Consider the following 17,222-nt stretch of genomic DNA (forward strand, 5'->3'; position numbering starts at 1 on the left):
CACGTTTGCAAATGACAGGCTGAGCTTTAGGCCAGAATGTGGCCTGAAGGCTGTATGCGCTATGTCGCTGCTGTGTTTGCGCATCTGGCGCCGGAGAAACATGTTTGTAAGTCATATGTTGACGGGGAATTTATTGTGAATTTTTATTCGCTAGTCTATTTGTTTTTTGTTGAAAAAGCTGAGAAATAGTCATGTATTTTATTAATATTCACATCACTGAATGTTATGTTATTTGGAACTAAAAAAATAACACTGCAATAAGACATTTTTTATAATATTTATTGAAGTTGAGAAGGCTTTTTGCAGGAGTTCGATCTTTGCCTCTAGTATTCATGACTTACGAAACTATAACTGATATAATTCTCAATAACTCTAAAATTGTGCCAACTTTGAATCTTAATTTCTATATGTAGTAGTTATGTCACTATGTTACTTTAGTAAATGACCATAAATACGCTAAATTATATCTTATGTTACGAACTTATATCAATATTGTTGCCAGAAAATAATGGAATGCTGCATTTCGAAAAAGCTGCGTCCGTTTATTTGTTTGTGTGTATCGGAATTTAAAGTTTATCAACCATAAATTCGAATTAATTGATAGAATTGTTTCTGCTTCTGCTCAAAAGGGGAAAATACAGCAAATATCTTTTTCAGTACAAACATCATCATTATATTTTTTTTAGTTTGGCAATAGAATTTAATTATGGGAATTGTGCTCATAAATTTATGCGTGCCATAACGGTGGCCAATTTTAATTTATTTCTATTTCTTGAGAACATTTTGAATAGTAATTGAACCACGTCATTCTTCAACTGCTTCCCTGTTGATGTAAAAACATCAAATATAAACAAGCCCTAGATGGCTAGTCAATTTATTTATTTCTGCCAAGTTTATTCCTTAATTTATGAATCGAATTATTACATGCCTGTAACAATATTAAATCAATATATTTATCACGACGATGTTTGTCCCCTATTGTATCAATATTATTCCTATAGGTCGTTGAATCCATTAGTTTGTCATTATGAAGGCAATTCCCTAATATATAATTCCCCTATTATATAGGGGAATAATATAATAATATATATAACCCCAATTCCCTAATTCCCCTAATAATTATATTCGGATAGTCCTTTAAATCAATTAATTTATCACTTTGAAATTAGAGGGCAAGTCGTGCTGTGGGATGCTTGTCACGCAGGCCGTGTCCATAAGGTCAGTGAAAATTACTTAATTTTAATGCTTTTGAAGTTGAACATATCATGTCCTTGTTCTCTGGTATAAGCTCTCATTGCCAGAATTTTAGGTACGAATAACATTCAAATACGGTTAATGAATCTGTAGACTCACCGTTTACTGATGTCGACTGACTGACTCTCGCTGGAGAGCTTTTAGGTAAGAATAGCATTCGCTATGGATTATGTATCCGTAGACGAAATATAACCGTAACTACTGGCTGTAACTTTCGTTATCGGACTTTAGGAAACGAATAGCATTAATGTGTCCTCAGCCTTAAGACGCATTAAGGCAAATTTTATTTCACTGTGTTTATAAAGAATTTCTAGGAACCAGACCAGAACATTCAGCATAAATAGATCATAATTACTGGTATGAATTGAAAAATGTTAGCACTACAGCCATTATAATCATTATTTCCTTCAGAGCAGATGGTTCATCATCATGATTGATAATTATATCTTGCAGATGGTTCATCATCATGATTGCTAAATATTTCCGGCAGATGGTTCATCATCATAATTGCTAAATATTTCCGGCAGATGTTTCATCATCATGATTGCTAAATATTTCCGGCAGATGTTTCATTATCATGATTGCTAAATATTTCCCGCAGATCGTTCATCATCATGATTGCTAAATATTTCCCGCAGATGGTTCATCATCATGATTGCGTTCGTTGGTTTATGCTGCACTGTCGTTGGCACCGTTCTCGGGGCCATCAAGACTCACAATTCTGAGTACGTCACCATCACCCTGCTCATGATCGGTGAGTTGTTTACATTTATTCTCGAATCCGACACTATCTTTCGTCACGTGTATAGGTACTTTTTTCGATTTTTGGTACATTTCACTCACATTGTATTTAGCATAATTTTAATTCAAATGTGTAGTTCATATTACAATTTTGTTTACCATTTATTTTTGTAAATTTCGCTGAAATGAATAACGGCGGATTTCTTTTTCGAAGTTCGTAACTTTATATTTTTTAGCTATCTATGTCCAGAGAATGTCCACGATGGCGTTCTGTAATTTTGTGATGGATCTTTTTTTCCGACAATTTGTTCGGCTCTAAATAAGCTTTAGTGAAAGACTAAAGCTTTGATTGTCTCGCATCAACTTTTCGATAAGAACGACATGAATTTAAGGCAATAATATTGGTTCTGAAATATTTTTAAATAAAAGTAAGTGACGTCTTTCTGCTAGAGACAACCGAATTTTTTATCTTTCTCATAAAATTTTTTCTTGCTATATAACAGCGAAATCCGCTATTATCATGGACAAAAACAATGTAATGCTTCTTTGCAGAATTGCATTTACCATTCGAATCCTAGTGTATATGTAGTGTTGGAATCTTTCGTTTCTCGAAAACTGGTGAACGGTACGAAAATTTATCGCATGTTTTACCTGGGGAAAAATAGGAATCGCTTTGTTATGATAGAAGTTTTTCATGCTTGCGTCTTTACTCCTCTGCCTCGATCTGTTTATTTTTAAGAAGGGAGGCATCGCGTTGCACGGCACGCTCTACATTCTGTTTATTTCTGTTCGCTCCTATTTTGCCTTGTAGGTACTAATACGCTCCATAAGTTGTATGCATTTTTTATCTATAGAAACTATTATTATCTAACATCGCAAGTTGGTATTATTATGGACAAGAATTTTATTTCGGTATCAAATTCATTTACAATTCATAATCAATTTTCATTTTTTCACTCAATTCGTGAGTGTTTAAGGTATTTTTTCTAAACTTTGTTCTTTTCTTTTACTGTTTGTCTGGGACGTATGAAATTACTGGCGATTTTGTGAATAACGAGTTGATGGATTGTATTTTTTCACAGTCGGGGAATAAATCCTTTTCTTAGAAACTCCTGGCAATCCATCAGTCGCGAGTCCTACATGGACACTATCAGTGACCTCGACGTCGTTCTCTGCTCTGATAACCAATGTCCAATTGCTTGCTGCACTTCCCATAACAGATCTGAACTTTCAAACACAAGTCGAACTAAAGACAGACTACACATGGAATTTGAGTGCCATTGCCTATTTTTCGGAGCAACGTTTGAAATTAAAATTAAATTAATTTGAATAGTGAACTATTCGATTTTTCTTTTCGTGCTTCATGTTCACGTTTTTTTTCCTTTAATTACGAGAGCTTAAATTCTGAATTTATTTTGAAAATAAAAATTTCACAGCAATACTTCAGTACCTATACTTTTAAGTTGTCAATTATCATCTGGATCATAAATACTGAAGACTTCATTGGTACGACAGCTTTTATCATTAATACTCGACCTTCGTCATCATTTACAAAAGGAACGCGAAGGTAACGCGGTCAACGTATAACAAGGAACAGCTTGTACGCCAACCTGTCGCAGCTTGTCGTGTTGTGGTAATTACAGCGGCCTTGGTGACGCCTAACTGTGAACATTCTTGCAGCCGTCATAGCTTGTGCAGAGTTCACGTTATATTCAAGAAACCATAAATTCAATCTCAGGCTCTGAACAGCAACCGCAATGTTTGTTAGCGTTCCGGATCATGCCAAGACTTGGAATGCCTTATGATAAAGGATGGGAATCTTTGGCTGAAGCCTGCGATGTTTTTCCCTTAACCCTTGAAGTGTTTGTCGGAGGAGCCGATGCCTGGAATGGCGCCATGGATCATCTCGGCCACAATCGATATATGGACGAGGTGATTCTGGCTTGTTTGTCGCAAGCCTCGTTATCGCTCGAGGTGCTCTTAATTGTGCTCACTTGTATGACGTACGTGCAATTTCCCTTCCATTAAGCATAATGTCTAATGGGATCGTAAGTTAGCCTTTTTTTCTTTTTCATAAACTCTATGCTGATAACACAATCTAATTTTCTTTTTACTGACAAGAACCAAGCTTTTACTGTGGGGTAGACAAAATTACTAATGAATTCCGTAAAATCTGGTACAAATATAGCAATGAAACACTGTTAAAAATAAATATTAATATGGAGAGTAAAAACGTTGGAAATTTCAAGCGAATGTTGGTTGGAGAAGGTCTCTGACGTGACCGTACGCGCTGAAAATAAAAAATAATGTACGTACACATATATCAAAGAAACGATGAAAGGAAAACAAATGTCGAGAAAAGAAGAGTAAAGAATAAACACTTAAGGAAAAGAAAACAAATATCGAGAAAAGAAGCGTAAAGAATAAATACTTAGGGAAAAGAAAATAATATCAAGAAAAGAAGAATAAAGAATAAACGTTTAAGGAAAAGAAAACAATTATTGAGAAAATAGTAATAGAGAATAAGCACTTAGGGGAAAAGAAAACAAATATCGAGAAAAGAAGAGTAAAGAATAAACACATAGGAAAGATGATATCAAAGAAACTATGAAACACATATCAAAGAAACGATGAAACACATATCAAAGAAACGATGAAAGGAAAACAAATATCGAGAAATGAAGAGTAAAGAATAAACATTTAGAGAAAAGAAAACAAATATCGAGAAAAGAAGAGTAAAGAATAAACACTTTGGAAAAATGTTGGTTATAAGAAGTCTCGGTGTGCCGTGGGTTGCCGCGTACCGAGGAAGCAGCGCCGGCCATCACGAGCTCTCGCCGCCTAATTAGGTAAGCCTGCGATGTTTTTCCCTTAACCCTTGAAGTGTTTGTCGGAGGAACCGATGCCTGGAATGGCGCCATGGATCATCTCGGCCACAATCGATATATGGACGATGTGATTCTGGCTTGTTTGTCGCAAGCCTCGTTATCGCTCGAGGTGCTCTTAATTGTGCTCACTTGTATGACGTACGTGCAATTTCCCTTCCAATAAGCATAGTGTTTAATGGGAAGGAAAGCTAGCATTTTTAGCGCATTTTCTCATTTATGGAAAAAATGCACTGTTGTGCTCGCCATGTCCTTCTGTCTGTCTGTCCGTCTGTCCGTCCGTCCGTGACCTCAAGTTTTCGTCGACGAGAAAATGCGCTCTCTGTCAGTCACTGCAGTGAGTACTGAGTTATATTTTTTTCTTTTTCGTAAACTCGGTGCTGATTGCACAAGCTAATTTTCTTCATACTGACAAGGACCACGTTTTTAACTTGGGGGGTAGACAAAATTACTTGAATGAATTCCGTAAAATCTGGTAGACTGGTACATATATAGCAGTGAAACATTGGAAGAGAATAAAAATATTTAAATAGAGTAAAAACGTTGAATATCTCAAACGAATGTTGGTTGGTGACCGTACGTTGGTTGGTGAATGTTGGTGACCGTACGCGCTGAAAATAAAAAATAATATACGTACAAGTATATCAAAGAAACGATGAAAGGAAAACAAATATCGAGAAAAGAAGAGTAAAGAATAAACACCTAGGTAAAATGATGGTTAAAAGTAGTCTCGGTGTGACCGTGAGCTGACGCGTACGCACTGAAAATAAAAATAATATACGTACGCATATATCAAAGAAACAATGAAAGGAAAATAAATATCGAGAAAAGAAGAGTTAAGAATTAACACTTAGGGAAAAGAAAACAATTATCGAGAAAAGAAGAGTAAAGAATAAACACATAGGAAAGATGATATCAAAGAAACGATGAAACATATATCAAAGAAACGATGAAAGGAAAACAAATATCGAGAAATGAAGAGTAAAGAATAAACATTTAGGGAAAAGAAAACAATTATCGAGAAAAGAGTAAAGAATAAACACTTAGGGAATATGTTGGTTATAAGAAGTCTCGGTGTGACCGTGGGTTGCCGCGTACCGAGGAAGCAGCGCCGGCCATCACGAGCTCTCGCCGCCTAATTAGGTCACAGAATACTATTTCAGATCGAGGGGTATCCCCGCCATGGTTGAACTACGGTAATATTTTGAGTGCAACCATCACCCCGGAACGATTATGATTATTTATTCGCCAACGAATATTCGATGCTAATATACGGTGCCAGACTTCAAAAGCACATTTTTCGTTGATATGTTAATAATTTGGGATAACAATATCTAATTATTACTTGTCGACACCTAATGTGACACTGAAATTTTCAACAGCTTACTTATGAAGAAAAACTAATAAACATTCAGCAGTTATAATATTCACTTAGCAGCGACTCATTTATTAGCGCGTAATTTATTCGAAAATGAAAGAAATGTGAAGAGAAACATTCTTTAAAATTTTGTACATCTCTCTCACTTTTTATTTTTCTTCTTAGAGCTCTTGGTAATCCAAGAGTTCTTACGTACCATAAATGAAGCAATTGATTAATAATTCACAATTTTTCTCCACAAATTGATGTTTCAACGCATTTTTGAACAATATTTGCGCAATAATTCAGCTACCACAATTTTTAAAATTGCTTAGAAAATTGTTAGAAATAGTTTGGAAATTTCTGCACAATTGCATTGAATGTTGAGCGAAAGCTTTCATTATTGTGATCAAATTACGGGAACGATCGTTGCCTTGCTCTATTTTGTCCGTTTCAGTACGTTGCCGTCAAGCAAGGCTCATTTGAGTAATGAACTATGTAATGTCGGTTGGAACTGTGTCACTCGAAAGCTTCAAGTCGTGCACCACATTGAGCAAAGGAGTGAGCTTCGCAAGCTCAATCTGCCTATTATATCTCAAATAAAAATATAAATAAGCTAATTTTCAACTTTATTTATCGCACCGATATTTTCTTTTCAAGTGTGGATCGCCACGTACTGGGTTGGAGGCTCGTGAGCATTCCATATAAATTTGGAGATTAATTTCGTTGCGTTCTGAAGACAGATCGAGGAGCACTTACCTTTAGTGACTTCCATCGAGGCTCTAACGATTGTTCATCGATCCCTCGAGATGCCCTTGCTCACTATATGGCCCTCTTGGAACATTCAGGACTGAGTCCTGTTGAAGAGTTGTTGAATTTTCATCGATTACAGGAAACTGAAATTTTGAACATGGACGTTTCCGATTTTTCAATGCACCATAACGTAATAAATATCAAGAATTTGTGCCTTTCTCAGTTCAGCAAGGGAAAAAACGCCGTCACCGTCTCGTCGCTCTACATTACAAAATTCTGTTAATTTTAAACTGGCTGCGTTAGTCCCAATCCAGAAACATTATTTCGTGCAACGTCGTCGAACAAAGTTTCTTCGGACATTTTTGCCTAACTTCGGTGCCCCCTTTTTATATGTATCCTTCTAAACGCGATGGTCGTCCTCTCTTCCGCTTCCTCCCTGCCGCGCTATCTGTCGCTGGATAATCGTCCGCGACATTTTTCTGGACGGGCCAAATTGTGGCGAGGTTTGGTGCCTCCAAGACTTCCTGCGGCTCTGTGGTCTTCGCTTGTGCTTCCCTATTGATGGAGAAACGAGCTTCTTTACCATTTGTGTGCTTCATGTGGGCGGAAACATTCAGGCTCCCTGAAGAATTATGTCCTATTTGTGTGCAGCATTGAAGATTTTTTTCTTTCTTTTTCCAAAAGCGCACGCAACTCGAAGCCTGTCCGGACTAACCGAATTCGTGCATTATATTTAGTTTCTTAATATTATTCATAAAACGATTACCTACTCGTGTCGTTCAAAACTCTTTCAACTCTTTAATGTTATTTTCACCAATTAGCAATTTTCCAGTTCAAGAGCAGCTCTTATATGATAAGCAAAGGGCGGTAGACTGCTAATATTGAAAGCTCATGTACATTAGACTTCCTTTAAAAAGAACAAAAATTGACAGAAGATGGATTTTTCTAGAAATATTAAGCGTCGTAATTTCCTAGTCTCGTGTAATACTCAAAAACTACGAAAGTTATCGTACATTTCTGATATTANGTTTACATTTTTCGTATTCGCTTCACAAATAGTGTCCAGATACAAGCATTGTATTTACCTATCACCTGATGCTCATTTAATTCAATATATTTCTCGGCAGATCATTTTATTGCTTCAATCGCTAATTGACCAAGAATGAAGCCCCGAAATTTCATTTACATTACGATGGAACGCTCTAATGAATATTTATAATAGAACGCTCTAATGAAGAATGGTGAATATTCTTGGAATTTACGCTTTGAAATTCTTGATTAGTTCTTCTGCAGTAGCTCATCATCAAATATATTTGCTGCCTAGACGTATCCTTTACTGATATGTCTTACGCCGCGCCGACGTCTCTTGCATTAAATTAATATCCCTCTAATTGCCATTTCCTTTCCTCCACTTTTATTATTCCTTCCACTGTCTCTTCTTCTCATCCACTAATATCTCTGCCACCGACTCTTCTTCTCCTCCACTAATATTCATCCCATTGCCACTTCCTTTCCTCCACCAACTTCTCTGCTAGGTACTGATCATTCCTCTCCTTTACTGATATTCCTCCTACTTCCACGATGGCCACGATGTCATTTTCACAAATCCCATTCCCCCGCAGGGGTTGGCATCGTACACGACGTAACATTATTCTTCATCTGTATTCCCCCTCCTTTATTCATTATCTTTATTTTTCCCGCCTTTATTCTTTATCTTTATTTTCCCGCCTTTATTCTTTATCTTCATTTTTCCCGCCTCTATTCTTAATGTTGGTTATAAGAAGTCTCGGTGTGCCGTGGGTTGCCGCGTACCGAGGAAGCAGCGCCGGCCATCACGAGCTCTCGCCGCCTAATTAGGTCACAGGGGACCATCTCCCGAAGCCTACGGTCTCGTAAATTTTAATTCTGTCTCTTCGTATTTATGGGTTGACTTAAAGTGGCTCTAGAGGACTTGGGCACATCAATAAATTTCAAATTGTAGCCCCCGGCAGGTATAATAAATTTTCCATAACTTTCACTCCGCCATTGCAGTAAAACTGGTCATTAGTAGTGGAAACGTTACATGGTGCTGATTAGGTCTATTTATTGGTTTTAATGAATTGAGAGTGAAGCGGTGTAATAAGCAATTTTTGTATTTTTTTCATGTAGGTTTATCGCAGCTTAACATAGCGTTGGCCGCGAGGGAAAAAATGAGTGAAGAGTTACAAATTATTCCTATTTAAGTTTGTAAAAAATTGGCAACATTTTTCCATCTCCTTGCCTCCTGTCTTAAAATGCTCGCTACACCGAATCGCGTAAAAAAGAATAAAACAAAGTTATCCTAATTGAAAAGAGAGACCCAGTGAAACCCACTATTAAATTCGAACTTGCATTTTTTTAGAATTATCAGGACTAATTTTCATAAAAATACATTCTTGGTAACTAGTATAATCCCCGTGATGTGGTTGTCTTGCTAACCCAAATTTACACGAAACGTTTCATTGCGAATGTAATATGTTTTTGGCCGTTTAAACCCTAGTCTATACTAAAATACCCAATTACTTCCATTTCTGAATTGGGAAAAATAATTTGATCCTAAAATATAAAATTTACAAACATGAAAAACAATTTTTTGACCCCTCTCTCCCCTAACCGTCTTGCAATTAATGTTTTTCTGTTCTCGAGCTAAGAATACTATTTCAGATCGAGGGGTATCCCCGCCATGGTTGAACTACGGTAATATTTTGAGTGCAACCATCACCCCGGAACGATTATGATTATTTATTCGCCAACGAATATTCGATGCTAATATACGGTGCCAGACTTCAAAAGCACATTTTTCGTTGATATGTTAATAATTTGGGATAACAATATCTAATTATTACTTGTCGACACCTAATGTGACACTGAAATTTTCAACAGCTTACTTATGAAGAAAAACTAATAAACATTCAGCAGTTATAATATTCACTTAGCAGCGACTCATTTATTAGCGCGTAATTTATTCGAAAATGAAAGAAATGTGAAGAGAAACATTCTTTAAAATTTTGTACATCTCTCTCACTTTTTATTTTTCTTCTTAGAGCTCTTGGTAATCCAAGAGTTCTTACGTACCATAAATGAAGCAATTGATTAATAATTCACAATTTTTCTCCACAGATTGATGTTTCAACGCCTTTTTGACCAATATTTGTTCAATTCAACTACCAAATTTTTTTTCTAAATTGTTCGAAAAGCTTTGTAATTTTCTGCACAATTGCATTGAATGTTGAACGAAAGCCTTCATTATTGTGAACAAATTACGCGAACGATCGTTGCCTTGCTCTATTTTGTCCGTTTCAATACGTTGCCGTCAATTAAGGCTCATTTGAGTAATGAACTATGTAATGTCGGTTGGAACTGTGTCACTCGAAAGCTTCAAGTCGTGCACCACATTGAGCAAAGGAGTGAGCTTCGCAAGCTCAATCTGCCTATTATATCTCAAATAAAAATATAAATAAGCTAATTTTCAACTTTATTTATCGCACCGATATTTTCTTTTCAAGTGTGGATCGCCACGTACTGGGTTGGAGGCTCGTGAGCATTCCATATAAATTTGGAGATTAATTTCGTTGCGTTCTGAAGACAGATCGAGGAGCACTTACCTTTAGTGACTTCCATCGAGGCTCTAACGATTGTTCATCGATCCCTCGAGATGCCCTTGCTCACTATATGGCCCTCTTGGAACATTCAGGACTGAGTCCTGTTGAAAATTTGTTGAATTTTCATCGATTACTAGGAAACTGAAATTTGAACATAGACGTTTTTGATTCTTCTTTGCACCATAACGTAATAAATATCAAGAATTTGTGCCTTTCTCAGTTCAGCAAGGGAAAAAACGCCGTCACCGTCTCGTCGCTCTACATTACAAAATTCTGTTAATTTTAAACTGGCTGCGTTAGTCCCAATCCAGAAACATTATTTCGTGCAACGTCGTCGAACAAAGTTTCTTCGGACATTTTTGCCTAACTTCGGTGCCCCCTTTTTATATGTATCCTTCTAAACGCGATGGTCGTCCTCTCTTCCGCTTCCTCCCTGCCGCGCTATCTGTCGCTGGATAATCGTCCGCGACATTTTTCTGGACGGGCCAAATTGTGGCGAGGTTTGGTGCCTCCATGACTTCCTGCGGCTCTGTGGTCGTCGCTTGTGCTTCCCTATTGATGGAGAAACGAGCTTCTTTACCATTTGTGTGCTTCATGTGGGCGGAAACATTCAGGCTCCCTGAAGAATTATGTCCTATTTGTGTGCAGCATTGAAGATTTTTTTCTTTCTTTTTCCAAAAGCGCACGCAACTCGAAGCCTGTCCGGACTAACCGAATTCGTGCATTATATTTAGTTTCTTAATATTATTCATAAAACGATTACCTACTCGTGTCGTTCAAAACTCTTTCAACTCTTTAATGTTATTTTCACCAATTAGCAATTTTCCAGTTCAAGAGCAGCTCTTATATGATAAGCAAAGGGCGGTAGACTGCTAATATTGAAAGCTCATGTACATTAGACTTCCTTTAAAAAGAACAAAAATTGACAGAAGATGGATTTTTCTAGAAATATTAAGCGTCGTAATTTCCTAGTCTCGTGTAATACTCAAAAACTACGAAAGTTATCGTACATTTCTGATATTACATGTTTTATAGTGAAGTGCAAGAAACATTCTTTAGCTTAAGCTCACGCATTTTTGATGCATAAAGTTTTTCACTATAATAATTATTGCAATATGAATAAACATACAATAGCAGTTACAAAAAAATATAACTTAGTACTCACTGCATTGAATGACAGAGAGCGCATTTTTTCATAATCGACGAAAACGTGATAGTCACGGACGGACAGACAGACGGACTGAAATTTGTGTGCTTCATGTGGGCGGAAACATTCAGGCTCCCTGAAGAATTATGTCCTATTTGTGTGCAGCATTGAAGATTTTTTTCTTTCTTTTTCCCAAATCGCACGCAACTTGAAGCCTGTCCAAACTTGCCGAATTCCGTGCATAATATTTAGTTTCTTGATATCGTTCATAAAACGATTACTCGTTTCGTTCAAAACTCTTTAAACTCATTATGTTATTTTCAGCAATTAGCCATTTTCCAGTTCAAATGCAGCTCTTGTATGAAAGCAAAGAAAGTAAATTGCGAATATTTTAATATCTAATAATATTTAATATTTTTTTAAGTAAACTGCGAATATTAAAAGTCGCCGTAAATTCGATTTCCTTTAAAAATGATAAGAATTTACAGAAGATTGATTTTTATAGAAATATTTAGCGTCCTTGTATTCTAGTCTCGTATAGTACTCAAAAACTACGGTAGTTATCGAGCATTTGTGATATTACACGTTTTATATTATTAAAGCACAAGAAACATTTTTTGCCGTAAACTCGCACATTATTGATGCATAAAGTTTTTCAGTAATAACAATTTTTACATTATTAATAAACATACAATTGCTATTACAAAAATTATAATATAACCGGTTATGTATTCAAGCCTCAAAAGTAGCATTTAACATATCGTCAACTTTTTTAATATTGTATCTCGTAATCTTTTTCTACTGTCAACTTTCTACTATACTACTGTTGTACTTTTCTACTTGCGCTTTACTCTCTTGAGGTGCTCCCGCTAATCATTAATGAGAACGCACGTCCAGAAAATATTGAAGATCGCACGAATCATTCTCTCTGAGAAGTTCGCAATATCTGTCAGCCTATTCTTGCGTCTATTATCTCATAACCTTATCTAATTATCTTATAAAAGGAAAATTAAGTTCAAGTACCAACGTGTGACGAAAACTTATCCTATATCCTAGCCATCTCCTGTTCGTAGGAAAGCTTGCTGGATCTTGGTATGTTTTTGCCACAAAATGCACATCACCTTCACCTTCCATGCAATTATCTCGTTACTTTCTTTGACGAAGCTTGCTTTACAAAGAGATGTTTCCAAGTCAAGCATAACGTTTTTCTGTGAAAGTACGACGATATTAAATCGTGTAACTCTAAATTTCGGGATAGAAAACGGGTATGGCGATTTCGCTACCAATTTAAGAGGACTTGTCTTAATGCTTCCTCCTAGGAATGTTTATTTGTACTTCCAAAACTCGCTCGTCAGTCTACTATTTTTTGCTGCATTCCTGCTTGTGAATTTCGTCCAATGTAAATTTGTAAATACTATAAGTCTGATGTAACAACGTCAATCCACTGTAGCAGTTCCTTACTCATGCAAGTTCCTCAGATGCCTCTGCTCTTTCCTTGTACCAGTAGAATGGCCGGCATATCTTTATATAGTTTACATTTTTCGTATTCGCTTCACAAATAGTGTCCAGATACAAGCATTGTATTTACCTATCACCTGATGCTCATTTAATTCAATATATTTCTCGGCAGATCATTTTATTGCTTCAATCGCTAATTGACCAAGAATGAAGCCCCGAAATTTCATTTACATTACGATGGAACGCTCTAATGAATATTTATAATAGAACGCTCTAATGAAGAATGGTGAATATTCTTGGAATTTACGCTTTGAAATTCTTGATTAGTTCTTCTGCAGTAGCTCATCAATTTATTCTTTATCTATCTTCCCCCGCCTTTTGTCTCTATCTATATTGTTCTCGTATATATTCATTATCTCCCTCCTTTATTCTTTATCCTTATTGTCCCTGTATTTATTCTTTATCTATCTTCCCCCGCCTTTTGTCTCTATCTATATTGTTCTCGTATATATTCATTATCTTTATTTTCCCCTCCTTTATTATTTATCTCTATTTCCCCCGCATTTATCCCCCTTTTTAACCCCCATTCCCCCGCAGGGGTCGGCATCGTGCTCATCACGGTGTCGGGCGTGGCGTGGCACCTGACGTCCCGCGACGCCCCCTGCAGGGTGATGCTCGGGCTCGCCCCCGCCGGCGTGGACGGCGTCATGCGCGGCGGCGGCGGAGAGTCCCGACGCTTCATGACGAGGATGGCGCCCACGTTCGGTCGCCCCCACCATCCCTACGCCGGTGAGCGCAACCATCTAGCTAGTATATGTGGCTACTTGAAATGTATACGAACCATGACGAAATGGTTCAGACCAAGACAACTTGATTCAGAGTATGACAACATGGTTTAGACGATGAAAACATGATTCAGAATACGGCAATATTATTCAGACCCTGACAACTTGATTCAGATTATGACAACATGATTCAAACCATGACAACATGATTCAGACCATAACAACATCACCCCTACACCAGTGAGCGCAACCATCGCTATCAATTAACCAGTAGGTGTGGCTACTGGGATGCATTCAGACCGTGACCACTACGGTACTCAATTACTTGCCGATACTGCTATGAAGAAATATTTTAGCCTTGAAAACCATCCAGTCAGTTCATAATATAACTAAAAAGAATTGTGTAACCCTTGAACACCATCGTCAAGCTAATACGACTGTTATTCAGCATTATTAAGACCATCGAAGCCAGTTATTGTTATGGTACAATCATGTTATTATGTTATTATTACAATCATGTTATTATTATTATTACTATTATTATGTTTTTATGATATTCACGTTATTCCTGCTCCCCCGACAGCTATGATGTACCCGGAGTTTCAGTTCCGCCCACCCCCGCCGTCCTACCAAGCCTCCATGCAGGAGTACAGGCTCCGGCTGCTGCTCCTGGACCGCGCCAACGCCGCCCACCACGTCCCCTACCCCCACCCTCCTCTGGGGGTAGTGTCCCCACCCCCCACCTATAGATCCGCCCAACACCGCACGTAAGTTTTTATATGAACGTGATTTTAATTAAAATAATTGGGCTTCAGATTTTTATTACAGTTGTGTTTCATATTTAACGGGTCATATTTCCGATTATTTTATATTTTGTTTTTAATTGAATATTTTGTTTTTAATTGAACCAATCGTATTCCAGTTATTTAATATGAACGTGTTTCAAATTATGCGAGTCACATTCCAAATTTTTTATATTAACTTTTTTTAATCAAACGAGTCGTATTCCTGTTATTATTTATTATTATTATTATTTTTTGTTTAAACGTGTTTTCGAACAGTCTTGTTCCAGATTTTGAATCCGTGTGCGTACCTATTTTTGATTGAAGGACTTGTTTTCATGGTAGGACCGTTTCTCTCTGAAGTTGCTCCATGAGTCTGATTTAAATTTCATCAATTCATCTATTATTTCGCTAAGATACGAGTTAAGAAAAAATTCTTCAAATTTTTGAGAAGCTTTTGTAATATATGCTTTTAAATACCATTTTGTTGAGTTTCCATTTAAAGAATAGATTAAATAAGAGATGGATATTAGTATAAAATATTTGAAATTTACGCGCTTCCAGGATGACAAACACTCTGGGACGGGAGAGCATCTACAGTCATCCTCCCAGCTACCGGTCCCGTGAAGGATCCATCTCGCAGAATCCAGACGCGGGCAACACTAACACAAATCCTAACCCGAATGTCGCAGCCGTTCATTCTAGGGACCCTTCTTGCCTTTCTTTCCTTTCACACGACTCGCTTTATTCCACCAATTCTCACGACAGCAGAAACCGGAACAGAAATGCTGATGGTAGCATCACTGGTGGTGGAACTCTGGTGGCCAACAAGGATCTGGTGGAAGTACCTGCCGAAGAAGTCTTGACTGCCGACGATACGTCCAAGAAAGAGGGCGAAGTTCTCATAGCAAGCACTTCTAGTAACGTGTGTATCAACAACACTAATATGCTCACCTTAACTAATAATAACAACCTCAACATTAACAACTCTGTGAACAGCAACAACACAAACAACAGATTAAGCAACAATGGACAAACTACCAACAATAATTACAATAATCGTAACGCTGGCCTTAGAGACGGCAATACCGTGACCATCGTCCAAACGACCGGGTCTTCTCAGGTCATCGGAAACCAATCCGTCATCGTTACCGTCTCAGGGGACGAGACTGAAACTTCTAATGGACGAAACCAGCGCTTCGTCTCGCCGAGAAACCAGCATGGTTTTGGCAGACCGCAGCAGCAGAGTGGAGGAAGCTCGGCTGCGGACGCCGAGATTTCAGTGCTGGCTCACCTATGACGTTCAAACGAGTAATGCTCGTACGACGTCACTCTGAAGTCGCTGCGTCATGTTCACCTATGACGTTCAAACGAGTAATGCTCGTACGACGTCACTTTGAAGCCGCTGCGTCGTGTTCACCTATGACGTTCAAACGAGTAATGCTCGCACGACGTCACTTTGAGCCGCTGCGCCGTGCCCACCTATGACGTTCAAACGAGTAATGCTCGTACGACGTCACTTTGAAGTCGCTGCGTCGTGTACATCTATGACGTTCAAACGAGTAATGCTCGTACGACGTCACTTAGAGCAGCTGCGTCGTGTTCACCTATGACGTTCAAACGAGTAATGCTCGCACGACGTCACTTTAAGCAGCTACGCCGTGCTCGGGTTCTTATTAAATCCTCGCGGAATGCGTTTGCGACAAACTGGGCGTGTTAGCTCAGGACGTATTGAGTTTCACTATTCCTGACCCTCGTCATTGCTGTACGAAAAACCATGTGTTTTGCATGTAGGATTCATAGTTGAATTGGAGATTTTGACGTAATAAATGTTATTGTAGTTATTATACGTATTCTTTTGTTTTTGGTTTCCTGACGTCAGGATTCCATTAACCTGGCGTTTGTTGTAAGCTTTGGGCACGTGTTGCTGTGCGCGCATATTTTGCCTGAGTATTCATGTAGTATTTGATTTCCGAATTGAAATTGTATTAAATATCCTATTGCTTCAAAAATTGTTTTAATTTATGAAGTAAAGTAAAATAATTGAAATACTTCATACTTCATAAAGTATGAAGTAAATTTTGTTCCTTTTCCTAATATCATGTTACAGTTGTAAAATGTCGCTCGCACAAAATTTGGTTTTTAATAGGCCACAATATATTTACACTAATACTATTGATACAAAAAATAGATTTTCCAGCGCCAATTTAGAAGCGTGTTAAAATTTTTCAAAATTGTAGTCACTCTATTATTTTCAAAGCCGGAAACAAGTTGAAGTGAATGCCAACATTCCACTTTCATATGGATTTAAATAAAAATGATTAATTTAAATTTGTACTTTCACCGCACTTGATATGTCTTTCATTTTCTCCCGTTTAACTTTTTGCACTTCATGTTTATATTCTAATATTTAATTTCGAAATTTTAACTTCTGAATTGC

General features: G+C 37.5%; 1 protein-coding gene across 1 annotated transcript; it reads left to right on the top strand.

Annotated features, from left to right (window-relative positions):
• The first annotated feature begins 1,173 nt into the window (after window positions 1-1,173).
• Window positions 1,174-16,636, top strand: LOC108674279 (transcription factor mef2A). The gene is made up of 5 exons (XM_018162218.2): window positions 1,174-1,218; window positions 1,893-2,008; window positions 13,813-14,004; window positions 14,584-14,767; window positions 15,347-16,636. Exons 1-5 carry the CDS (start codon window positions 1,190-1,192, stop codon window positions 16,080-16,082), a joined length of 1,257 nt encoding a protein of 418 aa, XP_018017707.2. The 5' UTR covers window positions 1,174-1,189; the 3' UTR covers window positions 16,083-16,636.
• The last annotated feature ends 586 nt before the right edge of the window (window positions 16,637-17,222 follow it).

Source organism: Hyalella azteca, unplaced genomic scaffold (assembly GCF_000764305.2).
Source record: "Hyalella azteca isolate HAZT.00-mixed unplaced genomic scaffold, Hazt_2.0.2 contig8593, whole genome shotgun sequence".
Classification (NCBI taxonomy): domain Eukaryota; kingdom Metazoa; phylum Arthropoda; class Malacostraca; order Amphipoda; family Hyalellidae; genus Hyalella; species Hyalella azteca.

Excerpts from the sequence above, each read along its gene's own strand:
- LOC108674279 (XM_018162218.2), top strand. The coding sequence starts at position 1,190 with ATGCTTGTCACGCAGGCCGTGTCCATAAG. Across the intron at positions 2,009-13,812 it reads CATCACCCTGCTCATGATCG|GGGTCGGCATCGTGCTCATC; the intron begins GTGAGTTGTTTA and ends ATTCCCCCGCAG. Across the intron at positions 14,768-15,346 it reads AGATCCGCCCAACACCGCAC|GATGACAAACACTCTGGGAC; the intron begins GTAAGTTTTTAT and ends ACGCGCTTCCAG.